At 44.1% G+C, this 27961-nt stretch overlaps 1 protein-coding gene across 1 annotated transcript; it reads right to left on the bottom strand.

Moving 5' to 3' along the window:
* Positions 1-3726: 3726 nt before the first annotated feature.
* fev (FEV transcription factor, ETS family member) lies at positions 3727-13209 on the bottom strand. Its single transcript, XM_041201220.1, has 3 exons — positions 13089-13209; positions 10877-10951; positions 3727-4344 (listed from the first exon to the last, which is right to left on the bottom strand). The coding sequence occupies exons 1-3, from the start codon at positions 13207-13209 to the stop codon at positions 3806-3808; spliced, it is 735 nt and encodes a 244-aa protein (XP_041057154.1). The 3' UTR covers positions 3727-3805.
* Between the last annotated feature and the right edge of the window lie 14752 nt (positions 13210-27961).

The following is a 27961-nucleotide window of genomic DNA, read 5'->3' on the forward strand; positions in this document are numbered from 1 at the left end:
CCATCGTCATCCAGACGTACCCAAGTGGATGATCCATCTTCATCTCCTCTTGAGGCCCCATTATCACAGATGCCAGTCTTCAGCCAATTCGATTCACCCCACGTGATATCAAGATACAGCTGAAGGCACTGGATACTGCACAGGCTATAGGGCCCTGACAACATTCCAGCAACAGTGTAGAAGACTTGTGCTCCAGAACTAGCCACACCCCAGATACAGCACAGCCATGAGATTGGCATCTATCCGACAAAATGGAAAATTGCTCGGGTATGTACTTTCCACAAAAATCAGGACGTATCCAATCCCCCTAATTACCGTTCCATCTGCCCACTTTCAATATTTAGAAAAAGTGATGGATGGTGTTGTTTGCAGTGATATCAAGCAGCACTTACTCATAAATAACATGCTCATCCTTAACCAGTTTCAGTTCTGCCAGGACCACTGGGCTCTAGAATTCATCACAGACATTGTCCAAACATGAATCCAAGAGATGAGGTGAGAGTGACTACCCTTGGCATCAAAGCAGCATTTGATCAAATGCGGCATCAAGAGGCCTCACAAAATTGAGGTCAACGGGAATCAGAGACTGAAGTCACACCTAGCACAAAGGAAAATGGCTGTCGGAAGCCAATCATTTCAGTCTCAGGGCATCGCTGCAGGAGTTTTTCAGGGCAGTATCTGAGGCCCAACTATCTTCAGCTGCACCATCAATGACCTTCTCTTCAATGTAAGGTCAGATTTGGGAATGTTCGCAGATAGCTGCACAGCTTTCAATACCATTCATGACTCCTCAGATCAGATACTGAAGAAAGACCTGGACAATATTCCAACTTGGGCTGATAAATGGTAAGCAACGTTCACAGCACATAAGTGCCAAATAATGACCATATCTAATTATACAGACCCTAACGATGTTTCCTTGACATTCAGTGGCATTACCATTGCTGAATCCCCCATGGCCAATGTTCTGGTAGGTCACCATTGACCAGAAACTGAACTGGACCACTATATAATACTATGGCTGCAACAGCAGGTCAGAGGCTGGGGATTCTGTGGAGGGTAACTCACCTCGTGGCTCCCCAAAGCCTGTCTACAATCTACAAGACACAAGTCAGAAGTGTAATGAATACTCTCCACTAGCCTGGATGGGTACAGCTCCAACAACACTCAAGAAGCTTGACACCACCCAGGACAATGCAGCCCACTTGATTGGCACCCCAATCACCACCTTCAATATTCACTCCCTCCATCACCAACACACAGTGGCCACAGTGTGTACCATCTACAAGATGCACAAGATGCAACTCGCCAAGAGTCCTTTGACAGCACCTTCCAAATCTATGGCTGCACCTAGAAGAACAAAGGCAGCAGATGCACAGGGACACCATAACCTGCAAGTTCCCCTCCAAGCCACCCACCATCATGACTTGGAAGTATGTTTCTGTTTCCTCACTGTCGCTGGATCAAAATCTATGGACTCCCTCTCTAAAGCACTGTGGGTGTATCTACACCACGTGGACTGCAGCAGTTTAAGAAGGCGTCTCACCACCTCCTTCTAAAGGGCAACTGAGAATGGGTAACAAATGCTGGACTTGCCAGTGCTGTCCCACATGATAGGAATGGAAAGAAATGCACACATGCACGCCCTTTCCCTCAGGAGTTGCCAGCGATTGGTCAGGTTTTGGCAATCCCTGATCCAGAGGTTTTGATACCATTTGAAATTGGAATCTTTCCACTTCTTCAGCTCTCAGCTAATCCAATACAGCTCAGGAATTAAACCTGTGAACATCTGGTCAACACATCAAGGAACATTTACCCAATGAAAAGGTCAGTGGAGATTTGGAGCAGGCACTGGCTGGAGTTTGAGAGGATATAATTGCACACATTCCAGATCACTCTGCAACACAAGGGACAACTGTCTATACCCCAAAAAACAATGTTATATGGTAAGTCTGGTTTCTGTAAGATTTTTTGCATTAATGTTGAGTCAGGAGATTCTTCCCTTCAGGCCACAGATGACACTTGTTTAGTGATAACCCATCACACCCCTCCCCCACAGACTCCCTCCTCCTGGAACTCAGCCAGTATCACAGCAGCCAACGTTCAACTGCACCTCATGCGCGAGCTACCTGGGGTGGCAGGCAGCATGTGACCACAAGTCACCAGACTCGGTAAAATAAGGCCCGGGACTCAATAATAATTGGGCCTCAGGCTGCAAGCCTGGGGCCTACCTGCACAGAGTCAGCCATGAGCCAGAACGAGTTTCCACCCCACTGATTTTGCAAAATCTGGCATTTGGTTCGAAATTAAATAGCTCAAAAACCCCAAACACTTGTTAATAAGAGCAATAATTTAGGGTGGAATAGGTCTTGGAAGGGCATTGCAAGAAAGAGTGATAGCGAATGGAGGAGAAATCGGGGTGCGGGGGGGGGGAGGGGTGGTTGTTAAATTGGCTGTCAATTTGCTATTATCTATCTTACTTTACCACCCCGTAGCCAGAAAGACCACTGAGCAGTTGGATGTTTTTAACTGTGCTTTTCCGATAGCAGTTGAACACTCAGGGAAATAAAACGTCCAAAAATGTTAGTTAAACTGTGGTAACCTTTGTCAAAAGCTGTTAGCTTCAAGGAAATGTTGGGAGTGAATTTTCAGTGTACAAGCCTTAAAATGGATTAATGGTATTAGCTGCCGTGTTCGTGTACGTTCTAGCACTTGCTAGTCTAACAGAGCCAATAACCCACATGGTTGATTCCCCCCCACCCCCGTTTAAACAGTGGACAGAGAGAGATATTGTCTGGGATTTTCTGGCCACTTCGTGGGCAGGACCTGCTACGGCCACCCCGGCCAGAAGTCCATTGATGCATTTGTGTAAAATTCCTTTGGGCATTATATTACCAAGGTTGCAAAACCAAAGGGTTAATGTGTTGAAAAGTGGCATGAGGATATTTTCCTCAGTGCCTTGAATGGGGCAGCACTGGAGGAGTTTAACCCCTCTTCTCCCCCATGGAGCTGGGCTCCCATCTCAGAGGGAGAATCATCAGGGATCGTTCACTACAAATTAAGGGAGCCTTGCTTGAAATGAACAATACTCGGCAGGTCTGCCTTTTGGGTCATTCCATATTATTACTGTCTAAGTCTGTGCCAGGGTACCAGGCATAAGGGACTTCAGCTACATGGAGTGACTGCAGGAAGCCTAGTTGTTCTCCCTACAGCATAGTAAGGGGAGATTTAATGGAGGTGTTCAAAATCATGAAGGGTTTTGATAGAGAAAGTAAGGAGAAACTGGTTCCGTTTTCAGGAGGGTCGGTGACCAGGGGATACAGGTTGAAGGTTATTGGCAACAGAGCCGCAGGAGAGATGGGGTGAATTCTCTTTATGCAGCGAGTTGTTATGATGTGGGAAACAGATTCAATAGTAACGCTTAAAAGGGAATCAGATAGATAGTGAAGAAGAAAAATTAGCCAGGTTAAACGGGCTCTGCCAAAGAGCTGTAGCAGGTACGATGGGCCAAGTGCTTCCATTTGTACTTTTTTTCAATTTATAACTCAAATGTAGGCTCAGATTAATAAAGTTTTAATTGCCAAATGGTCAGTCCACTGACTGGAGGAATTTAGGAGGGCCATAAAGTGTAAGGGTCATTGTGCAGCTCTGTTGTGCTGAGACTTTTCAGCTTCCAAGCCATTAATTGGTGGCAATTCAAGTCCCTTTTCTTTCTTTTTGCATTTGAGATTTGATCAGGATTAGGAGCTCTGGTGCAAAATGGGGCTTGTTGTAGCCTTGTAACCCACGCCCTGTGAAGCACCATTCAGTGATAGTGGTTGTTAATATTGTTGATGCTGGTGATGTTACTGATGCCGCCGAGGTGCGACCCACTGACCGGGCTGAAATGGGTGGGGGGCTGCAGGCCGTGACTGGGGTAAAGGGCAGGGGTCGACCCCGGCCAATAGGAGAATCCCGAGTGGGAGACGTTGGACGTCACAAGGTTGAGCTTGGGGATCCCAGAGAAGGGGATGTGAGCCAGGTTGCTCTGGAACTTGTACAGTGTGTGCTCGGTAGCAGAGGGCTGGCAGACCTGAGCCAGCCCGTGAAAGTCGAACTTGTAGGCGTAGCGCTTGCCGTGGACTTTGGTCATGATGTTTTTGTCGTAGTAGTAACGCAGCGCCCGGCTCAGCTTGTCGTAGTTCATGTTGGGCTTGCTCTTCCGTTCCCCCCACCTCCTGGCCACCTCGTCTGGATCAATGAGCTTGAACTCACCATTGGCTCCTTCCCAAGTGATGCAGTTGATGTTGGAGGTGTCGGACAGCAGTTCTAAGAGGAATTGCCACAGCTGGATCTGTCCGCTGCCTGCAAGAACAAATTAACCTTGTCAAAAAGAAAGAATTTTGATTCCATTGTGTCCTCAAAACACCCCAAGGCAATTTACAGCTGGCGAAATACCTGAGAGGGCAGACAGGTCTTTGGTTTAACATCTCACTATAAAAAACAACACCTCCAACTGAGCAACACTCCCTCAGTGCTGAATTGGGAGTGTCAGCCTAGATTATGAAATCAAATATCTTTCTGACTCAGAGGTGAGAGTGCTACTCACTAGCCAACCGCGGCTGACACCACTGACGCGTGATTTACCTTCAACAATATCCCAAACCTCTCCTCCAAGACTATCCCTGCCATGTCTCACCAGGTAGAAACATTCTCCAATACAAAACTAAGTCATTAAGACTGGCCTGCACTGAATTAGCTTATTTCGGTCAAAGCAAAACAGTAAGCCTCATTTTCCATAGATTAAGGTGTAGATGCATCGCTTTTGCAAGTGAACGCAAGAAATTGATGCATTTATACAGTATGTAATATGCCATGATATCCATTTACAATGATTTGCTTTGAAGTACAGCGAATTGCAAAAGAAATTGAGTACTCATAGGGAAAACATTTGATGGTGTATGTGTTAGAAGTCCATGACTCCAGGAGCTATGTGCTTTTTGAAGAATTACAAAGATATTGGATTATTTGAACATTATTTGGACAATTCTTCTTTAAAAAAGATTACAAGTTCACTTTGGTCTGTGAGAAGGCTGCTTTTTCCAAGATATCACATGACTTCAGCTAGATGCCCAGCAAGACACTTGGTGTTATTTTGTTTACTTGAGTTAACAGAAAAAAACTGTTATTGTCAGGCCTTGGGCTCTTGCTGATCGGTTGAAAATATCTGCCTTGGGAGAAGTTCTCTCTGAACATTTTTATTTTGAACTGTGTGTGTGTGTGCATGTGTGTGTGTGCATGTGTGTGTGTGCGTGTGCATGTGTGTGTGTGCATGTGTGTGTGTGCATGTGTGTGTGTGCATGTGTGTGTGTGCATGTGTGTGTGTGCATGCATGCACATGCGCCTTGGGAGCAAACTACAATGAAACATTGCTTCTTTCTCTCTCTTTCCCTCTCTCCCCCTGTATTGCCTGCAGTCTAGAGTGGTGTGTTCACCTTCAGCCAGATAATTCTCAAACTGTATAACTCATCTGTATTTAGAAAGCTGGCGAAACTGCGACAAGTGAGTTAGGAAACCTAATGTTTCACTGAAGATCCATCTGAAAGGACTTCCAGATAACTGCTGTGACCAGCACTCTGTCAGATCGACAGCATCAAGACCTTTTCGAACTTTATCCTTTCTGAGTGTTCCCTTATGCCAACCTCTGCAGAGACTTTATTTGTCTTGTCCTTTTTTTGTGTTTGTGGGTGTGTGCATATGTGTTGGGATTTTTAAAAGGGGGTAAATCATTACACTTCCAGGTTACAAATTATATGTTAATCAGTTTTGCAATTCATTTTAAAAAAAGCTTAGTTTCATAATAAATCAATAATTTTGAGTTTGTTGAAAGGCGCCTAGTTGAAGTCTCTTTTAATCTGGCTCTAGCAGTAGTGAAGGTAAACAATTGGCCATTTTGGTGAGTGAATTTAACATTTGCAGTATTGCTGCAACCTGTGAAGTAATGGGGATAAAGAATCCCATCCCGGTTGTAACAAATGTTATACACAATTAGCAGTTCTAAAGCAGCAGTACACATGAACAAAAATATACTGTCAGCAAGGCAAAATTTTCTACCTTATTAAAAAGGATTCCCTGCAGTTTTCACAGGATAAAATGTTAGTTCTCTGAGGCACTCCTGAATCTTTGCAGTTACATGTTTCAGACATCACCCCCTCCACCCCCAAAACTAGCATCCCTGGTCTTGTTACTATGATACAGAAATAAATTTACAAAGGGATAGAGGTCCATTGTCACATCTCCGACTGCACCTCACCCAGGCATCTCCAAGCGGCTAAGTTGACTAAACCTTACTCGAACACCTTTAAGCCAATTCCCACGATGCCACACTGTACGCAATTAGATTGAGCTGTTGAAGTAGATCGAAGCCCATTTTCACATTTCTGACAACAACTTGCATTTACAGAACACTTGTAATGTAGTAAAAACACCCCAAAGCGCTCCACAGGACTGTTATCAGACAATGTTTGACACAAAAAGGCATAATATTAGGATAGGTGGCCAAAACTTTGGTTAAAGTGGTAGATTTTAAGAAGTGGCTTAAAGGAAGAACAAGATTTGGGCTGAGGAGAGCTTTAGGGAAGGAATTCCAGGACCTAGACAACTAAAGGCACAGCCGCCAATGATGAAGTGACATAAATCAAGGATGCTTGGGAGCCAGATTTGGAGGAGCACTGAGATCTCAAAGAGTTGGAGGGATACAGAGGTTACAGAGATAGGGAGGAGGCAAGGCAATGGGTCATACTGGTTCTCAGTTGAAACAGTAGCTCTTAAATTGTAAGAGACGGTAACACAAGGCAGTGCCTTAGTTCTACTGTGGATGGCAGGATTGTCTGAAGACAGTAAATGTAACATTGTGGCAAACAATGCACCACATCCCTACCAGCCCAGATAACCCTAGGAAATTGTCAGCTTCAATACCACATCAGCACTGAGTCAATCACAATTCTCTAGACCAGCTTGTAGATGAATCAGCCAGTGTTGAGCACTGTCCATTATCTATCTCAGCAAATAGAAAGTGCACCCTTCAAATATCAATTAAGGAAACAGTTGGGATAGACCATGAACTATCCTCTTGACTTTCACTGCCTTGATTCACCTACAGTGTAGCCTCTCCAGTCTGTAAATCCATTGTTCAGAAACACCTGGTGTCCATTTTTTTTTCTACAGACCCAAACAACTCACAGCATCATTGTAGTGAAGCACATTGGGAGCAGAAACATGGAAGATCCAGGATATGGAACAGTAAAATAATTTGTATTACAATTTTATGTTTTATCATTGTTTTATGATTCAGATAAATATTTATATCTATGGCGCTTCCCAGTTCACACACCTGTGGTGAGCCATTCCAACACCTTTCTGTAATTGAGAAAATTCCAAAACGCAGAAATGACTTCACCCAAGCATCCTGAACTAAAGAGGTTACAGTTGTACTAAAAATGTATCTCAATTTTTCATCTATCTATGCAGAAGGCTTTTTAAAAATTCTTTAACAGGGTGTGGGGCATTGCTGGCTAGGCCAGCATTTATTGCTCAACCCTGATTGCCATTGAGAAGACGGTGGTGAGCTGCCTTCTTGAACCGCTGCAGTCCATGTGGTGTAGCTACACCTACAGTGCTGTTAGGGAGGGAGTTCCAGGATTTTGACCCAGCGACAGTGAGGGAACAGCGATATATTTCCAAGTCAGGATGATGTGTGGCTTGGAGGGGAACTTGCAGGTGGTGGTGTTTCTGGGCACCTGCTTCCCTCGTCCTTTTAGATGGTCGAGTTGCAGGTTTGGAAGGTGATGTCTAAGGAGCCTTGGTGAGTTGCTGCAGTGCATCTTGTAGATGGTACACACTGCTGCCACTGTACATCGGTGGTGGAAGGAATGAATGTTTGTGGATGGGGTGCCAATCAAGTGGGCTGCTTTATCCTGAAAAGTGTCAAGCTTTTTGAGTATTGTGGGAGCTGCACTCATCCAGGCAAGCAGGGAGCATTCCATCACACTCCTGACTTTCTCCTTGTAGATGGTGGACAGGCTTTGGGGAGTCAGAAAGTGAGTTACTAATCGCAAGATTCCTAGCCTCTGACCAGCTCTAGTATCCACAGTATTTATGTGGCTAGTCCAGTTCAGTTTCTGTTCAATGCCTGGCCTGGAACACTTCTTTGGGACCCACTTAGGAACAAAGAAACATAGAAAATAGGAGCAGGAGTAGGCCATTCGGCCCTTCCAGCCTGCTCCGCCATTCAATATGATCATGGCTGATCCTCCATCTCAACGAATACTCCCATGCTCTCCCCATATCCCTTGATGCCTTTAGAGTCCAGAAATCTATCTATTTCCTTCTTAAATATATTCAGTGACTTGGCCTCCACTGTCCTCTGTGGTAGAGAATTCCATAGGTTCATCACCCTCTGAGTGAAGGAGTTTCTCCTTATCTCAGTCCTAAGTGGTCTACCCCATATACTGAGACTGTGACCCCTTGTTCTAGACCCCCCAGCCGGAGGAAATATGATTCCTGCATCCAGTCAGTCCATCCCTGTCAGAACTTCTACCATATCATTTACTGAGCTCTGAACCTTAATAATGTGAAGAGCATTTGGAATAGGAGCTGGCAGCAGTGAGAATTTCAGCAGAAATTGGCATCCCACAGATCCCATCAGGCTTCATGAGCAGATTAATCTCCAGCTTTGCCCCCACCTCCATTACCCTTTGAATGCTCCAGGCCATGAGAACATTCAAACCTCTGGCACCAAAAAAAAAACTGATTTATTTGCTTTTCAATTAGTTCAACTAGTTGAGGAGAAGATAGAAGACAAATTTCAAAAGTTTTATTCAGGTAATATTTATATATTTTTTTAAACCACAAGTGCGTATGTGAAAGAAGGGGGAAATAAAAAATTTATACACCTGTTAGAAATATTATATAAATTTAAAAATAAACTTTTAAGGGAAACATACACACGTATCTAAGTTTTCTGATCAAAATGTCAGAATTTACTCAGGTTATTTTCACTATTATGATCATTAAAAATGTCTTAGAGTGTATTTGCACATACTAATTTGAATATTTTTGATAAGAGTGATTTGAAGTTTGAAAGGAAATAGAAAGTTTCTAATGATCGCCTGATTATCTATTGAGATTTCTTTATTAGCTCCAAAATGTAAGCATTTTAGTTGCTGAAGCCCATTACACAGAGAGAACTACAAAAAGCAATGCAGATTTTTTTTAAAAAGAGAACTAAAAAGTCAGAAATAGGGGAAACAGAGATTCACTTCAAAGAATCAAGAACAAAGCATCAAATGTATTCATAGTGATTTCTTATAAGTCAATGCTGGTGGACCTGACCACACCCTCCCCCCGCCCCTCACTCCACCACACCCTCCCCCCACCCCTCACTCTACCACACCCTCCCCCGCTCCTCACTCCACCACACCCTCCCCCACCCCTCACTCCACCACACCTTCCCCCAACCCCTCACTCCGCCACATCCTCCCCCACCCCTCACTCCACCACACCCTCCCCCTGCCCCTCACTCCACCACACCCTCCCCCACCCCTCACTCCACCACACCCTCCCCCACCCCTCACTCCACCACACCCTCCCCGCCCCTCACTCCACCACACCCTCCCCCTGCCCCTCACTCCACCACACCCTCCCCCACCCCTCACTCCACCACACCCTCCCCCACCCCTCACTCCACCACACCCTCCCCCACCCCTCACTCCACCACACCCTCCCCACCCCTCACTCCACCACACCCTCCCCGCCCCTCACTCCACCACACCCTCCCCCCACCCCTCACTCCACCACACCCACTCCCTCCCCAGTCCAAAGGGCCGTCAAGTCTGTGATCTCCTCACTGCGGATCCCTAACTGCCCTTGTCCAGAGGGCATTTAAGAGTCAACCACATTGCTGTGGGTCTGGAGTCACATGTGGACCAGACCAGGTAAGGACCAGAGGATTCGTGAACCAGGTGGGTTTTTGCAACAATCGGCAATGGTGTTGTGGTCGTCATTAGACTTTTAATTCCAGGTTTCTATTGAATTCAAATTTCATCAACTGCCATGGGGGGAATTTAAACCCAGGTCTGCAGGGCATTACCCTGGGTGTCTGCAATACTAGGCCAGTGACAGTACCACTATGCCTCTGACCCACCCACCACCCCCTCCCCCCCGCACGCACATCTTTTGTAACCCCCAACAATGACAGTTTCAACTAACCTTAACTAATCATATCTCCAAAGGTGACTATATTTCTGACGCCCCCTAAATAATCCCGTCGTTAGTGTGCCTCTCCCTACAAAACATCAAGTAACTCTAACGCAGTGTGGAGCCCTGGTTTAAAAATAAGATGCAGCAGGGTCAGGCCTCACCTGTGGACAGAAACAGAAAGAGAAAAACAGGACCATTTGGAAATGCCTGGCACTAGTCCGAAATGGTCTTGTATAACATTTAACTCCTTAAAATTGAACTCCAGTTCGGACCTGTACCCAAGCATCTCCAACTTTTCTGTTTTCTGCCTTCTGAAAATCTTCAGATCGACGAGTTTCATCCGTTCGAATGAAGGGTCATCGTTCTGAAATGTGAACTCTGCCTCTCTCTCTCTCTTTCCAGAACTTCGTGTTCCTGCTTCAGATGTCAAATATCCGCAGTATTTTGCTGCTGTGTTGGATCTTGCCTGCCCTCAATGAGCTTAATTAGCTAACCCCATCCTGGATTGTGACTGTTCCTTCTCAGCCTGGTTCCCGGTGTCTGTTAGCACCAACTCTAAGCCCGACAAGTGAGGGCGAGTCGGGCTGCAGAGTCTCAGCCTCTCCCCGCTGCAGGAACAGTTCGGCGTTCGTTTTACCTTTCTGCACTCCGGGATTCAGCGTCCCCCAGGTCCCGTGTTTGCCTTCCTTCAGGATATTGTCGTGTGTCGTATCTGGAAAGAAAACAATATCAGCACCAAAAAGAATCTCAAAATCCTGAAAATATGATCCGCATTCCGTACGTTGTTCAGATTTTCCCACAATCTCTTACTGCAAAGTTTATCAGGACATAAAACTTCGGGTGGACGTTCCACTAAACACAGCAATGGCTAGAGGGTATAGCCCTCCCTCTCTCTCTCTCACACACACACGCACACCCACACCGAGATTTCCCGGACTTTCTGTCTCCGGAGTTTGCCTTTCGAGAATTCAGGAAACACGTTCAGGAAAAGACAGCGAACTCACTTCCGACAGCAGAAGCCTTATTCTTTATAAAACGCCTGAAGCGAAAGAGACAGGGGGGGAAGAGTGAGACCGGTTTGAGAGGATGGGCACCTGTAGAACTTTGGCTAGAAAAGGAGAGTGAGAGAGAGAGAGAACAGGAAGCGTCTAAAGAGAGGGAGAAATGGTCTAAAGGCAGAAGAGGGAGTTTTAAAGGCAGCGAGACAAAGGAGAAGGGACAGCGTAGAGGAGAGAGGTAGGGCCAGGTGCACAGGAGCAGAGCGGGAGTGAGAGACCGGAGCAGAGGCAGGAGCAGGTGTGAGATATAGGACCAGTGGTGCTCAGAGGGAGAGAGTGTGGATTACAGACAGCGGAGAAGAAGGACCAAAAACAGCGAAGGGATGGGAGATGCAGCTAGAAAGAGCAAGAGAGAGAGACGAGGGTGGTGGGGGGAGGGAATTGAAGATAGCTAGAGAAATAGAAGCCCAGGGAAATTATGAGAGAGAGAGGAAGGAGCGAGATAGAAACAGAGGCAGCAAAGTAGTAAGAGATTACTGGACAGGGGACAGAGAGAGTGAAAGCGGCCAAGACAGTTAAAGGGAGCAAGTTAGGATTGCAAACGAAAAAGAGAGGGCCAAGGACAGAGAGAGGGAAATAAAGACAGGAAGGGGAGAGAACTGGAGAGAGAGAGAGAAACGGGACACAGTGAAGGAGAGAGAAATCGATACGGGAAATGGGAAGAGGTTCCGAGGGAAGGCAGTGGAGAAAGGGGTTAGAGAGCCAGAGACAAAGAGAGAGGGGTTGAGAGTGAGGAACAGAGACAGGAACGGAGAGCTGGCTATAGAGAGAGAGAGAGGGTGGGGGGGGGGTGGGGGGACAGCGAGAATTCGGAGGGGTGGGAGGGAAGTGTTGTACCTGGCAGGTACATCTTTAACATCAGGTTATATCCGGAGGGATTCAGAGGCGATCCTGAGTTTGCAGCTTGTTTCATGGCGAGTCTGGGATGAAAAGCTGCTCCCAAACGGCATCGGGGAGGCTTTTAATAAAAAAAAATGTTTTAAAAAGTAGTGATTCACCCTCCCCTCTCGACCTGGTGTGCTGTGTGAGGCTCGGAGAGAGTTGCGAGGCAACAGTCTGGATATCAGAAGAACAGAACAATGATTAGAGAGTAATTTCCTGAAAGATTCAGACTGGTTGAATGGTTTAATTAAAACGGCAATTTGACATTGTCAGAGAGACGCGTCTCGGCAATAAAATCTCCAGTCCCGATCACTCGGCTCCGGCGAAGAATTAAACCCTTATCAAAACTCCATCGCCTTTTAATAAAATTCTCGTTCTCGACTCCCTGATTTGCCTGGTTTCTATGGAGCGGTGAAGTGCCGGCTTTGGCTCGGTTGCACTTTCCGCTCCTTTAGTTTCCGCAAACAGCCTCGCGTGTCCCAGCCTCTCCCTCCCAATATTGACTCTATTCCGGGTCCCTGAACTTGGGAAAACAAACCAGGGCCTGAAAGGAAGCGAGCCAGAAACACCTTATTCCCTAATCGCATATTCCTATCTTTCGCTGTTTGCAGAGAGGCTGGGATTATTCCAGGGGTTTTTGTTTTTGAAGGGGTAAAATTAAGTGGTACAAATTCAGGAATTCCGCGCGCTGAAGATTGAACCTGATGTGTGTAAAATCGACCAGCCCCTGTGATGGAAGTTCTACTTTACTGACGTCTCCACCCGGGACTTCATTTGATCCATAATCGTGCCGGCCCCTCTCCCAGGTCCCCCTTCACTCATTACTCCCTGTGCTCGCTGCTCCCTGGTCCACCAATGCCTCAGAATTAAAACCCTCGCTCTCCTGCTCAAACCCCTCCATGGTCTCACCCTGCTCCACCTCTTTAACCTCCTCCTCGCTCTCTACAATCCGCCGAGAGACCCGCACTCCTGCCTCTGTATAGGCCCAGCTCTCTTCTCGGTTAGTGACCATGCACTCAGCCAAACTCATCGCCGGAATCCCCTCCCCAAATCTCTCTACTTCCCCAGGTCTCTTTCTCCTCCTTTAAGACACTCCTTAAAGCCTACTTTTTGGGGCACAAGTCCTAATATGTAGCTGGGCATCAAATGTAACATACGAGCTAGGCGCACGAGTTGGCCATGTTGTTTGATGATTGTCCCCTGGGGCGCTTTACTGCCTTGCAGGCGCTATATTAATGAAAGCTGCTGTTGGTTATACCCTACAGGTAAGACCAGCGGGGCCACATTTCCAAGGGACACTTGGCAGAATTTCTTGGAATTGCATAAATCTTGGAATTGTATGTAATCAAAAAGGAAGGTTGAATGATTCCCTGATGCTCAAGCTCTGACTCTCGGCCCCACCACCACCACCCCCCCCCCCCACCTCCTCTCTCCCTCCCTCCCTCCGTCCATCCATCCATCCATCCAACAGAATCGGGCTGGAGTTAAAGGGCAACTGAGTAGAAATTAAACACAGTAATTGACGTCGATCACTGGTTAATAGATCAGGCAAGTTAGAGGAGGCGACCAGTAACTTTTCCAAAACAATCCTTCTTGCTGAATTGGATCTCAGCGAGTGGAATTGTGAGGGCAGGTTACATAAACTCGGCCTGTCATCCCTTGAATATAGGAAATTGAGGGATGAGCTGTGGACGTGCTGAAGCCGTTAAAATGGTTTGAAAGTAGTGCGTAGAGAGAGAGAGAGAGAAAAAACTATTTTGGAATGTGGGGGGAATCAAGAACCACAGGGCATCATGTGAAAGAAGTCAAATCCAAAACCAGAGACAGGAATACCTGGAAAAACTCAGCAGGTCTGGCAGCAGCGGCGGAGAAGAGCACAGCTGACGTTTCGAGTCCTCATGACCCTTCAGCAGAACTGCCAGACCTGCTGAGTTTTTCCAGGTATTTCTGTTTTCTGTTTTTGTTTTGGATTTCCAACACCCGCAGTTTTTTTTGTTTTGTTTTTATATTTGAAAAAAGTCACTCGATAGTACAGGACTTGAACATTGTTGTAAAGAGAGAGAAGCTTTTCATCAAATGCAAGAAGACAAAATTTCAAACTAATAGTTTATACTACAGGGGGAGGAAGGGGACGCAGAGCTTTGGGAACATGTCTCTCTTTACAATTAGTTTTAAAATTAGAGCTTCTTCACACGGAGGGTGCTAAAAGCCTGTCATTCTCTCGGGGGAAAAGCAAAACGCTGCTGATGCTGGAAATCTGAAATAAAAAAAGAAAATGCTGGGGAAAAAAAAACTCAGCAGATCTGGCAGCGCCTGTGGAGAGAGAGAAACAGAGATAATGTTTGAAAAAGGCGAGTCAGACGGACCTGAAACGTTTAACTCTGTTTCTCTCTCCACCACAGATGCTGCCAGACCCGCTGAGCTTTTCCAGCATTTTCTGGGGGGTTTTTTCTGACATTGTCTCTCCCGAATGGTTGTGGATGCTGGGTGAATTGGACCTCTCAAGATTGGGAGGGATAGATTTTTGCTGCGTTAGGGATATTGTGGGATATGGAGCAAGTGGGATTGAGGTACAGACCAACAATGATCTAATGGAACCAGAGGTCTGAATAGTTCCTATGAATGTAGTAAGAATTGATTATGAATTTCTGTTTCGCATTTGTTGTCTCATCAAATATTTGGTCATTCCCTTTATAGATGGTTTCATTTTGTCTGAAGTCCGCCGGTTGAACTGACGCCCAGGTGGATGTTGTTTAATAAATAGACTTTAATAATCCTTGCAACAGGGTCCGTGCAACCTCTGCAAATCGGCGTTCTTTAACAAAAAAAGTCAATTCCTCGTTGAATTTAGAGGCCAATGGTTGCTGACGAATTCCTAAAGTAGGGGAGGGAGTGAGAGTAGAATGAATCCAATTGACCCACCAGAAGGTAGTTTATATACAGGACCGCTGTAACCCAAATGGTCCTCACCAACTCTTACAGCTCCTGTAGCTCATCCTCGATTTTAATCTCTCCACCATTGGCGGCCGGCTCCTAAACTCTGGAATCCCCTCACTAATCCTGGACTAAACCTTAAAGCCTAACTCCCCTGACCAAACGTTGGGATCACCTCTCTCCCTTGTGTGGCTTCGGTTCGGTGTCAAATTTTGTTTGAAATAACACTTCGCTCATGTGAAGCGCTTTGGGGGCGGTATAATGCGTTATGCTTATGGGTGCTATATAAATGCAAGTTGTTTTTGTTATCCACGCACGAGTATAGAGAGAGGGAGAGAGACAATCCCATTCAACAGTCCAGTTAGAATTACCAATAAATGAATAGACGGATAATATGAGCAGCTTTTGCCCCGTGGTGTGTGGGCGTGCGACCTATTGCTTATGAAACACTTGCAATGAATAGGCTATTTTTGATCTTTCAGTCCGATATCCACTCTCTGTAGCTGGTATTCGATTCGAAGCCGATTCTTGTCTAACGGATCGTAGAGGGGAGGGGAGTGGCTCATTTCAATCGACTGTTCCCGTGTTTAAATTAAAACAAACGGTCTCTTTCGTTGTGTCTTTAACAGTAGAATTGTTGCCCTCCCACTCACACCCACTCACATACCCACTTTCACATCCCTCTACATTGTCGGTGTTTCTGCTCCCCACATTCTGCCCGGCAAGTTTTGTGCATCTCTGCTGATTTATGTCACAGATATTCCGCTTTTTCCCTCCGCCCGGATTGTTCAGGAAACCCCCGGTCTCCCACTGGCTGTGAAAACCCGGGCGCTGCAGAAATGGAATAACTTTCGAAAGCAAACAGAGAGAAAAAAAAAAGTTACATTCTCAAAAGAGCTGCTTAGAACGGCAAAGGCCTCAGAACAAATTCGTCTATCGTTCATGGCGCTCTTTTAAAAAGATTTCTCTCTCTTTCTCTCTGAATTGTTTAATTAAGATTAATGGTTTTATTCAACATACTGCCTCTTGCAGTGAAAAAAACAGCAGCTACCCCCGCTCAAACACACACACACACGAGAAAAGCAGTGAGGGCGGCGGGAGCAAATCCAAACAGTAATTTTTATTTTGTTCAGTGAGTAAACCCGCCGCCACTATTCCAATTTACAAACACTCTCCCTTCCTGAATACCTCCTTTGTATTCAACTCAAATATTCCGGTTTACACAGGGCAGAGTCAACGAGGACCGAGCACGGCAAATGTGACTTTTATTAGTTTTTTTTAAACCAGTCTAAACAATTCTCAGTCGCCAGAGTTTTGTATATTCCAGGATTATTTTAGTCAACATTGCCGATGTGTAACGCATCCCCGTTTGTCGAATATCCACGTCCACCTGGGTATTGCCTAGTATATTGCAGATTGTTCGATTGCACGAAATTAATAACCATCTTTAATCGCAAAGCTGTTATCATTTCCAATCAACGTTTCGTGCAAGTTCATAAAGGTAATCTTATTACTGGAGGTGTTCATCCGTTCACTCGGCGTCAGCATCGAAAGCAAGTTAGTCATTCATTTACAAAACAGGGAACCAAAGCAAGTATTTTACTACAAATTCTATATTGCCCGGTTTAAAATAGGACTGATCTGGTTATTTAGTAGGGGCGATTAATACCTGCAAATCTCTAATCTGATCCATTGGAGAGGTTTAATCCCTTTCCAAACGGGATAAATGTCATGGAGTTCCATTTGCAGTTTTTATTTTAAGTCATATTCGTTCATGGGATGTGGGTGTCACTGGCTAGACCAGAATTTATTGTTCATCCCTAATGACCCTTGAGAAGGTGGTGATGACCATTCCAGTAAACGTGGCTTTCTGTAATCACTGAAGCCCCGTAATGCCGATAGCAAGGGAGCCTGCTCCCTAGGGAAATAGTTTTTTTAAAAAAAAATGTTATCCAAAACAAAATGCAAAATTATAAAATGAAAGATGGGAAGAAAAATGGTGGGACAACCTGTCCCCCAGAGATGGATTGACCCTGGAACAGAAAGAAAGACTTGCTTTTACATCCAGGTAATGAGTGTGTATGTATGCAACACAGAAAATGTCCTTTTTTTTTACCGGCAGCCCATTTTGCACCGATTGAAGTGAATTGAAGAGTACAAGGGTAAAAACAAAAAAACTGCGGATGCTGGGTATATCTGTAACATCCACAGCCGGTGCTAATTGCTGCACAGACCAAATCCCAGAGGGAAACTTGCCTTATGGGCCACGCCCTTTTTTTGTCTTCTGAAAATGAGAAGATGTACCAATCTCAGCAGTAAGAGGCCCACCCACGCTTTGGGGATTTTAAAAATTAAAAGTAAAAGTTTTATTAGCAAAAATAAAAGAAAACCTAAGTACAATAGATTGCAGTTGCACAATTAAGATTAGCCTTGCAAACTTTCCCTCCAAAAAGACTCTCCACTTGGTCAGACCCACAAGTAAATACATTCCAGGCAACGCTGCCTTATAGATGTTTAACTATAAGAAATCCAGTAAGATTACATAAATGGTAGGATTAAAAAAAAGAGAAGCTTATGGCAGTTACAAAGGGCTCAAAAAGGCAGAGTCCCTTGTGGAGTATAAAAAGTGCAGGGTGGGGAGGGGGGGGTGAACTTAAAAAGGAAATTAGGAAAGCTAAGAGAATGCATGAGAAAGCATTGGTGGATAGAATAAAGGTAAACCCAAAGAGTTTTCTTTTAAATATATAACGAGCAATAGCTAGGCAGAGTAGGGCCAATTAGAGACCATAGAGGTAATCTGTGTGTAGACCCCAAAGACGTGGGTACAGTCCTCAATGAATGCTTTGCGTCGGTCTTCACAATGGAAAAGGACAACGCAGGTATAGACATCAGGGTGAAGGATTGTGAAATATTAGAGGAAATTAACATAGAGAGACAGGTGGTACTAGCGAGTTTAGCAGCCTTAAAAGTGAATAACTCTGCAGGCCCAGATTAGATGTATCCCAGGCAGTTGGGGGAGGCAAGGGAAGAGATATCCGGGGCCCTGGCAGTAATTTTCAAATTCCCTCTGGTCACAAGTGAGGTGCCAGAGGACTGCTAATGTTGTCCCATTATTAAAAAAGGGAGGAAGGGATAGACAGGAAATTACAGGCCAGTAAGTCTAGCCTCGCTGGTGGGAAAGTAACTAGAAAGAATTCTGAGGGATAGCACTTGGAGAGACATCGATCAATCAGGGATAGACAGCATGGATTTGTTAAGGGAAGGTCAGTCATGTTTGACAAAATTTGATCGAATTTTTTGAGGAGGTAACCAGGAGTGTTGATGATGGTAATGCATTTCATGTGGTTTTCATGGGCTTTAGTAAGGCTTTTGTTAAGGTCCCTCATGGCAGACTGGTCAAGAAAGTAAGGGTTCATGGATCCAAGGCAAAGTGGCATGTTGGGTCCAAAATTGCCTGAAAGGCAGGAAGCAGAGGGTGATGGTAGAAGGATGTTTCTGTGACTGGAAGTCTGTTTCCAGTGGGGTTCCACAGGGCTCGGTGCTGGGGCCCTTGCTGTTTGTGGTTTACCTAAATGATTTGAACTTAAATGTAGGGGGTATGATCAAGAAGTTCATGGATGACACAAAAATTGGTAGGGTGGTAAATAATGAGGAGGTTAGTCATAAACTACAGGAAGATATTAATGGACTGGTCAGGTGGGCAGAGCAGTGGCAAACGGAATTCAACCTGGATTAGTGTGAGGTAATGCACTTGGGGAGGGCTAACGAGGCAGTGGATTTCATTATAAACTGTAGGATCCTGGAAAGTACTGAAGATCAGAGGGACCTTGGTGTGCATAGCCATAGATCCCTGAAAGTAGCAGGGCAGGTAGATAAGGTGGTTAAGAAGGCATATGGGATACTTGCCTTTATTAGCCGAGGCATAGTATACAGGAGCAGGGAGGTTATGCTAGAAATGTATAAAATGCTGGTTAGGCAACAACTGGAGTACTGTGTGCAGTTCTGGTCACCACATTATAGGAAGGATGTGATTGCACTGGAGAGGGTGCAGAAGAGATTTACCAGGATGCTGCCTGGGCTGGAGGGTCTGAGCTACAAGGAAAGATTGGATAGGCTGGAGTAGTTTTCCTCGGAGCAGCGAGGGTTGAGACGGGACCTGATAGAGATGTATAAGATTATGAGGGACATAGATAGGGTGGATAAGAAGGCACTTTTTCCATTAGCAGTGGGGTCAATAACCAGGGGGCATAGATTTAAGGTAAGAGGTAGAAGAGTAGAAATTTCCTCACCCAGATCATGGTGGGAGTCTGTAACTCACTGCCTGGAAGGGTAGTTGGATCAGAAATTCTCATAACATTTAAGTATCTAGTATTCACTTGTGTTGCCATAACCTCCAGGGCTATGGGCCAAGCGCTGGAAAATGGGATTAATGTAGTCAGATCTTTGTTGACCTTTGTGGACATGATGGTCTATTTCTGTGCTGTAAATGTCTTTTAGATTATGGGTCAATTACCCAAGGCAAACTGCTGTAGCTTCAATAAAGGCATACCTCATGACCTGTAGCTTGCTTCCACTCCGCTTTGGAAACCAAATCTCAGAGTTGTTGCACCCCAAGACCTTTTTGGCTTGATTGGATGGCTGGTTCAAATGGCATCTCTTCCCAGCCCAGAGTTAACAGCTCCCAGCTCAGCTCTAGCTGCTACCTCAACAGTTCCAGCTCAACAGCTATGCCCAGCTAAATCTCACAGTAACTCTAACAAACCTTTTTTACCCCTTTCATCTCCGGTTCCATTGTTCTCACACCTCTTTGAAGTCTAATTCTTCCAAATATAAAACCTTTCAAGTCTCTATCTTGTCTCTGCTTTTGGGTCAATAAAATATAATAACTCCCCTTCTATTTACCTATGGGATTCCTGCAAGAGCTAAACATGTTTCTTGTCACTTCTGACTTCGCTTTGACATTCAAACAAACTCTCAAATTATCTAAAAAAACAAATGTTAGATCTAACCTAGTTATGTGTACTTCAACCTCTATCCTTTTCACGTTTTAAACCTCCCTGGACAACCTGGCTTCTATTAATCTCTACTCAGCTTAATTAAATCTTACACAAACACAGCCTTTTCCACAGAATATCACAATATTCCCTAAAAATATTTTAACAAAGCAACCAAATCAGTCTATATACATATCTTCCCAAAATAAAATCCAAAATAAATCATAGTTTTACTTACAGCTTTATGAACTTGGGGAGAGAGAAACAGAGTTAATGTTTGAAAATGACTTCTTCAGAACTGGAGTATTTTCCTGCTCCCTTTCCCTAGCCTAATACAATACTGGAATAGCCTTAATACAAATGCGAATGCTGGAAATCTGAATTAATAACAGAAACTGCTGGGGAGATGGTGGTGGAGGGGTAATGTCACTGGGCAAGTAATCCAGAAGCCCAGTCTAATGCTTTGGAGACATGGGTTCAAATCACACTATGGGAGCTGCTGGAATCTCAATTCATAAAAATAAGCTGTAATATAAAATTAGTGACAATGACAGCTGTCATCAATTGTTTTTTTTAAAAAAAAAAAATAGGGAAGGCAATCTGTTGTTTTTACCCAGTTTGGCCTACATGTGACCCACAGGTTGAGTTTTAACTGCACTCTGGAATAGTCTTGGAAGCCATTCATTTCAAGGGCAAGTAAGGATGGGCAACAAATACTGGCCTTGCCTGTGATGCCCACATCCCATGAAAGAAGATGGTTCAAGAAGGCAGCTCAAAGCCACCTTCTCAAGGGCAACTAGGGATAGGCAATAAATGCTGGCCCAGCCAGCGAAGCCCACATTCCATGAATGAATAAAATAAATAAATAAAGGGGAAAAGTACTCATCAGGACTAACAGTGTCTGTGCAGAGAGAAACAGAGTTCACGCTTTGAGCCCAATAAAACTCTTCCATAAGAGAGTCCAGTTCAGAAAAAGGGCCATAATTAACTCAAAATGTTAACTCTGTTTCTCTCTCAATGGATGCTGTGTCATGAAACTATCATATTTTTCATAAAATTATTGTGGTTTATTGTAAAATAGGTTTATGAGTGTGAGTTTGTATGTTTCTGCCTGTGTGATTTAATTTAATTAAAGTCGGATAGACTGCAAGGTTGAAATTATCAAAAGAAGTTAGGTGTAAAAGGCATTTGAAATTCTAATGAGTAAACATCACTGAAGGGCAGTGTGTAGGGTGTGAAGGAAATTTTCATTTTTAGGTAAGTAAAGCTGTTGTTTAGGTTTCAACGGGATGATAAGATGTACAATTAGCAAGATAAGCAAGGCCATGCAGTATATTTATTTTTCTCACAGGTAATGACCATATTGGCAACATGAAAGATTTTCACATCATGGGAAAAGTAAATTTCCAAAGACATATAAAACAATGAGTTTACAGATTAAAGAGAGTGAAACCTTTATAAAGAAGGATGGAAGGCTATGTGAGGTGACAATGTAAGATCTAAAAAGACCATCTAAAACAGCCTTGGGGAAAAGCCTCCAGCCACTTTTGCAGAAGTCTGCAATGTCCAGTAGCCAAAGTTGTAGAAAAGCCTTTGGAATTCCATTGTTGAGTGGGTGCTGTGGTAAACTTGCTGGATTGCCTTTCTAAATTTAAAATCCATTTTGGACTGTTACCTCAAAGAATTGGGAGTCAGGTTAATTAGGAATTTTTGAATTTGTTATAGTATTAAGTAACTGTAATTTTAGGTATGAGCTTGAAATCTTTTATTTTGAAATATTTTATTTAATAAATGCTTTAAGTTAATTTTTAAAATCTCTAAAGGTATTAGTGGACTCACTACTTCTGAATTCAGTGCCCAAGTCTTCTCATAATAAATACAAATTGCAAAACTGTTGTAATAGAGTGGCCATGTTTCCCTTGTGGACTTGATCTGCCTGGCAGACATCACCTGTGACATTATAACAGTTGCCAGTCCTGCTGAGTATTTCTAGCACTTTCTCGTTTTATTTCAAATTTCCAGCATCTGCACTATTTTACTTTTATCCACTTGAGGTGCTGTTAATGTCTTGTGAACTGTAACTCCTCAAATTTCTCTGCTTATCCATATTACTCAGTTTCACCCTTTCAAAGTATAATCATTCCTTTGGATACTTTTTCAAACCATCCTGTTTTTACTGACATTGAGCTTCATCTGCCACCATCTTACCAACACCCACTTTGACCTACAGAATTAACAGCAAACCTCTTATTTCATTATCCTCTACAGATCTGAACACCACTCACCCTAAACCTGTATACAAATCATATTGTGCACTGTAAACAGAGGTGGCCCCAGAACAGAACCCTGGGCAGAGACTGCTACTCACTTTCCACCACTGAGAAAATGCCCTTAACTCCTGTTTCCTTGATCCGTAATTTCTAACGATTTTACTCCATTTTCCCAATTCCACACACTTGAATTCTCCTCAGTAGCCCCCTGTGTAATGCCTTGTCAAATACCTAATGAAAGTTTTTATTCATTTAGTTATTTAGTAATGTCGCCCTTAATGAAAAGATGGCAAAATTTCCCCTATCACAGATATTAAGCTACCTGACTTTTAATTCTTGCCCACATGTCCTTGGCTTGCTGCATTGTTCCAGTGAAGCCCAACGCAAACTGGAGGAACAACACCTCATCTTCCGATTAGGCACTTTACAGCCTTCCGGACTGAATATTGAATTCAACAACTTTAGGTCGTGAGCTCCCTCCCCCATCCCCACCCCCTTTCTGTTTCCCCCTTCCTTTTTTTTCCAATAAATTATAAAGATTTTCCTTTTCCCACCTATTTCCATTATTTTTTTTAAAAAAACACCCCCACTAGAGCTATACCTTGAGTGCCCTACCATCCATTCTTAATTAGCACATTCGTTTAGATAATATCACCAACTTTAACACCTATGTGTTCTTTTGTACTATTGTTGTTGACATCTTTTGATGATCTGCTTCTATTACTGCTTGTTTGTCCCTACAACCACACCCCCCTCCACTTCTCTCTCTCTCTCTCTCTCTCCGCACCCCCCCACCCCCCCCAACCCACCTTAAACCAACTTGTATTTCAACTCTTTCTTGGACTCGAACTCAAGTTCTGTCGAAGGGTCATGAGGACTCGAAACGTCAACTCTTTTCTTCTCCGCCGATGCTGCCAGACCTGCTGAGTTTTTCCAGGTAATTCTGTTTTTGTTTTTGTTTTGGATTTCCAGCATCCGCAGTTTTTTTGTTTTTATATCTGACTTTTAATTACCTGGGTTAGCTCAGTCTCCCTTGTTCAAAATGCATATCACACTAGCTACTCTCCAGTCACTATCCCATGACGAAAAGAGATTATTTGATCATTATCGTATTGCTATTCATGGGATTTTGCTGTGCACAAATTGGCTGCTGTCTTTCCTGCATTACACCAGTGACAGCACTTCAAAAGTATTTCATTGGCTTTAAAGCACTAAGGGGCTTTCTGAAGATGTGAAATTCCTTATAGAGATGCAAATCTTTCTTTTCAATCCTCCAGCCATTCTCAGTAGATCCCAGAAGTACAAATTCTAAGGCCATTTCCTCTGCAATTTTCCCCAGGACCCTTGAATGTAACCCATCGGGTCCTGTCATCTTGTTCTCCTTTAGATTAACTGACTTCTCCAATACTTCCCTTTTGTCCATTATATTATCTCTCATCTTACTTTGAATCTATGTTGGATTTACTTCCGCCACAACATCCTTTCTGTTTAAAAACTCAAGTGATGGACTTCTTAAGCTTTCCCGCACTTTTTGCATACCTCTCTAATTTATTTACCCCTGCTTTCAGGGATTTCAACTCACACTTAACTATGTTCTTTTTCACTGATACATTTCCAGACCACCTTACTGTTTTTTTTTAATATCTCTTTGAGTTCCTCTCCTCATACTCCCTTCTTGCTTCTCTGATCCTATTTCAGCATCCCTTTGGTTATTTTCTCACATTCTCTCTATTTGTATCACCTATGGTGCCCATGAAACTGCTCCACCAATTTTAGACCGTTTAGTCATTTGGTAGCTCAGAACTTCAGTATTTGCTGAAAAAAGGGACATGTCAAAGCTTTTCGTCTTGCACTCATCAGGACACTTCACAAGAATACCAATATAAGGGGAAAACAACAACTTATACTATATGAGAAGAGGGTGCTGATTGGTTGGCAAGTGGGCGCTGATTGGTAAAGGCAGTGCATGGAGAATGCACCAGTGATGGTGACTGACAGTTAACTGCCAAGCATTGTTTGAAATTTAAACCAGGTAGCTTGACCCTAATTGGTCAAAACATTGCTCTCAGGAATGAATCAGCAAATAGCTGTCACTTATTTTGTTTAGCTGAAACAGGCAAAATATATGTACATATTCTTTCTGCCTACAAAGAACAGGGTCCTGTGTATTAATATATGTAGCTTCCAGTACACACAAATGCGCCACACTGCAAGCCTGACTGACAATCTTAAATTGGTTGTCAGTGTTAATTCTGAGCACACTGAGGATTACATAGCAAATGTTGTCCAATCACGGAATCACATCTAATGTAGGCCACTGTGTTTTGAGTTTTGCAAGCAGGGGATGATTGGGTACGGTCTGTCCCCTGCCCATTGCGAATACTGGCTGGGACATGCTGTTTGATACGATCCACCAGTCTTTGGGATGTACGGCCTACATACCCAGCATCGCACTAGCACTGGAATTCATATTCCACATTACACATCTGTGTGAGAGGCAGTCTTTTTGGCTTGACGTCAGCATTCTGTTAGTGACGAATACCACACGTGTTGCTACTGCATAGTAGCAGCGTGAAACAGCCTAGCTTCACCTGTTGCTCAAATATTTGATTAATTTTGGATTATTTTTAACTCATTTATATGTTGATGTTACCCTGAAACTTGAAACTGTCGGATTGGGCTTATTCCTATAAGTTGTAAAGCTTTCAGCAATGCGCAAGCTAACGTCAAATTGATGTGACTCACTGCATTGCAGCTGGAGGTTCATTGGATTTACAGACTGAGGATAATGACTATGGGGCAGCTTTAACAAAACAAGCCCTACCACCGACACATAGTCATATATCACATGAGTAAGATTCATTGAAGAATAAGTAACCTCGGGTGGGATTCCTTGTCATTATTCCGTGGAACAACTGAAATTTCCAGATAAGTCAATGTAGATTTTGGTCTGCCTCCATTTTAGAATCAGTGGACCAAAAGGCTTGAAGATCAATGGATATCAATGGCGTGGGTATAACCTCAGATTAGTTGCCAACTCTGGTTGGATGTATTCCAGGAAGCTTCATCACATGACCTCCCACATCCAACTGCTCCACCCACATGCTCCCCTCATTGGCCACCAGACATGACCATGGCCTTCCTCCACCAATCGAAAAGCGACACACTCTTCATTCCCCAATTGAATGGTTCTTCACTATTATCCGGTCAAACAGATGTTTTTTAAACCCATTTCCAAAAATTTTTAAACTAATAATTGAAGAAATTGAACAGAAAGGACAATTTGCTCTCATGTCCCCAGTTCTCCCAGGTTTTCCTCGCAGCAGTTTCCTGGAGAATAATTTTTAATTCCTGGACATTCCAGAATAATGCAATCCACTTGGGCTGTAGTGGTTCGAGGAGGCAGCTCACCACCACGTTCTCAAGGGCAATTAGGGATGGGCAATAAATGCTGGCCTAGCCAGTGACACCCACAATCCCATGAATGGATATTTAAAAAATAATAAATCTGGAGGGCTGGCAACCTGACATCTATGAACAACTTCCCTGAATGAAGAGGTCAATGACAAGCTGCCAACATGGGTCGTCAGCTAAGTCCAGATTGGTTAGGGTTGGAGGGCAATTGGAGCGGCCTATAAAAGGAAGTTGGGAGGAGTGTGCTTTAGTGACTCATGTGGAGTCTGGTGGCTTCTTTTTGGCACAGGAATGGCTTTTTAAAAAAATTTTGCTTACCTGCCATTGGATAATCTTCCAGGGTCACTGGTCCTGATGCCTCGGAATGGGGCCCACAACAAAGATTAGGCCCCTTAATTCACACGTGGAAACAAGTATACAAAACTGACTGGCGGGAAAATATTAGCTGCTCCATCAAGCCTGCCCTGCACCATGATGACCAGAGCATTGTGAATAAGCACTTCCTCCACCTGCCCCCTCCAGTGTCCCCCAGAGCCATGCAAACTCCTGGGAGAGGCAGAAAATAGAAGCCAAAAAAAGAATGGCAATAAGGGGAAAAATGCTTTGGAAAATTCTTCTCCTAACCACCTCAGATGGTGGAAACCCAGTCCAGGAGATCACCTGCATCAAATGTTATCTGTAAAACCACCTGGCTTCCCCATGGTGTAATCTCTGCCCTGGTCAATAACCAACCTAGGTCCCTGTTGAAGGTGTAGAGATTCAGCATTCAAGGCACATGCTGGCTCTGTAGGGGAGAGGCTCACTACTTCCTGGGAAAAGTCCAAAGGAATCACAGTCTAACGCTTATTCCAGGCATCCGCTTGGCAGTGCCTGAAAGAGTGGGCCCCACAAATGTGGCAGTGCGTACCATGCCATCAGCAGATTGGAGGCATGCTGTCCCTCTGCTAAATTGATACACTTTGCATTTATTTTATGGCCAGACACTGGTGCAGAGGCCGCGTCATTTCCCACTTTCACAGCACAAGGAGACGTTCTTGTCCCCCTGCACTCCCCCCCACACAACACCCCCCCCTTCTAAATACCTTGCTCGCGTCTGTTTCAGCCCCTGGTTGAAACTCACACAAAAAAAACAAAGCGCCCCTTTATCTGAATGAGAATCAGTTTCTCTTGTGTTTTTTATTGAGCTGCTGTCAGGAAGCAGCTGCACAGAGATCCTTTGCGTATACAGCATTGTAAAAATACACTTAGGCAGGCCTTTATTTTTCAGTGTTTACCCGCACGATCTTGTCAATTTTAAGTCAATTACAGGATGGCTGGCTAGAACTGATCCAGCAATTGGACCCAGTGTAGGAACGGAGAGCAAGTACATTAATTATTGCAATAACGCCTTAGGCTTTAAGATGACAATAAAATACTGGATGGAGGGTTTTCTTCCTGAAGCAAATAAATAAATGACACCCGAATTAATTAAAGGAATCAAATCCGCAGTGTTGTGCACAGATGTGGAGATGCTCTGAATAGGCTTGTGCATTGACTTTAACTCAATACAACCATGAACTTGAGGGCATGTCTCAGACAATATGGGAGCCCTCCCATGCTACCAGCTGAACAAACACCGCAGATGAGGGGTGAGATCCCATCCCCCACACTACCCCCTACCCACCTGGTAGAGGCAGGCAGCTGAACTGCCCTGACTGGGGAAAAGGTCTGTTGATAATAAGATGTCGATAAAAACTTACTTATAACATCCACAACAATACGTGAGAGAGGAAGTGAGCTCACAGAATGATGCAGCACAAATTTTTCCCCATAACACTCCAATGTTCTCTCCTTCAAGCTTTTATCCAAATCCCTTCTGAAAGTAATTATTGAATCTGCTTCCACTGGCCTTTCAGGCAGCGCAATCCAGATCACAACAACTCGCTGCTTAAATTTTTTCTCTTCATCTTCCCCTCTGGTCCTTTTGCCAGTCACCTTAAATCTGTCTTCTCTGCTTATTGACCATCTTACTGATGGAAACGGTTTCTCTCTCACAACTCACCATTTTGAACCTCAATTAAATCTCCCTTTAACCTTCTCTGGTCCAAGGAGAACAGTCCTATGGCACCTCTAACAAATAAAGCATTAGGACAACATCACATCTGCAAATGAAGACAAAGACAGATCCCAT

The sequence above is a fragment of the Carcharodon carcharias genome, chromosome 12 (genome assembly GCF_017639515.1).
Source record: "Carcharodon carcharias isolate sCarCar2 chromosome 12, sCarCar2.pri, whole genome shotgun sequence".
Taxonomy (NCBI): domain Eukaryota; kingdom Metazoa; phylum Chordata; class Chondrichthyes; order Lamniformes; family Lamnidae; genus Carcharodon; species Carcharodon carcharias.

Coding starts and splice junctions, on each gene's coding strand:
- fev (XM_041201220.1), bottom strand. CDS start 13,209: ATGAGTTTGGCTGAGTGCATGGTCACTAACCGAGAAGAGAGCTGGGCC. Junction 10,952..13,088: donor GGTTAAAGAGGTGGAGCAGG/GTGAGACCATGG, acceptor TTTTCTTTCCAG/ATACGACACACGACAATATC. Junction 4,345..10,876: donor GAATCCCGGAGTGCAGAAAG/GTAAAACGAACG, acceptor TTGTTCTTGCAG/GCAGCGGACAGATCCAGCTG.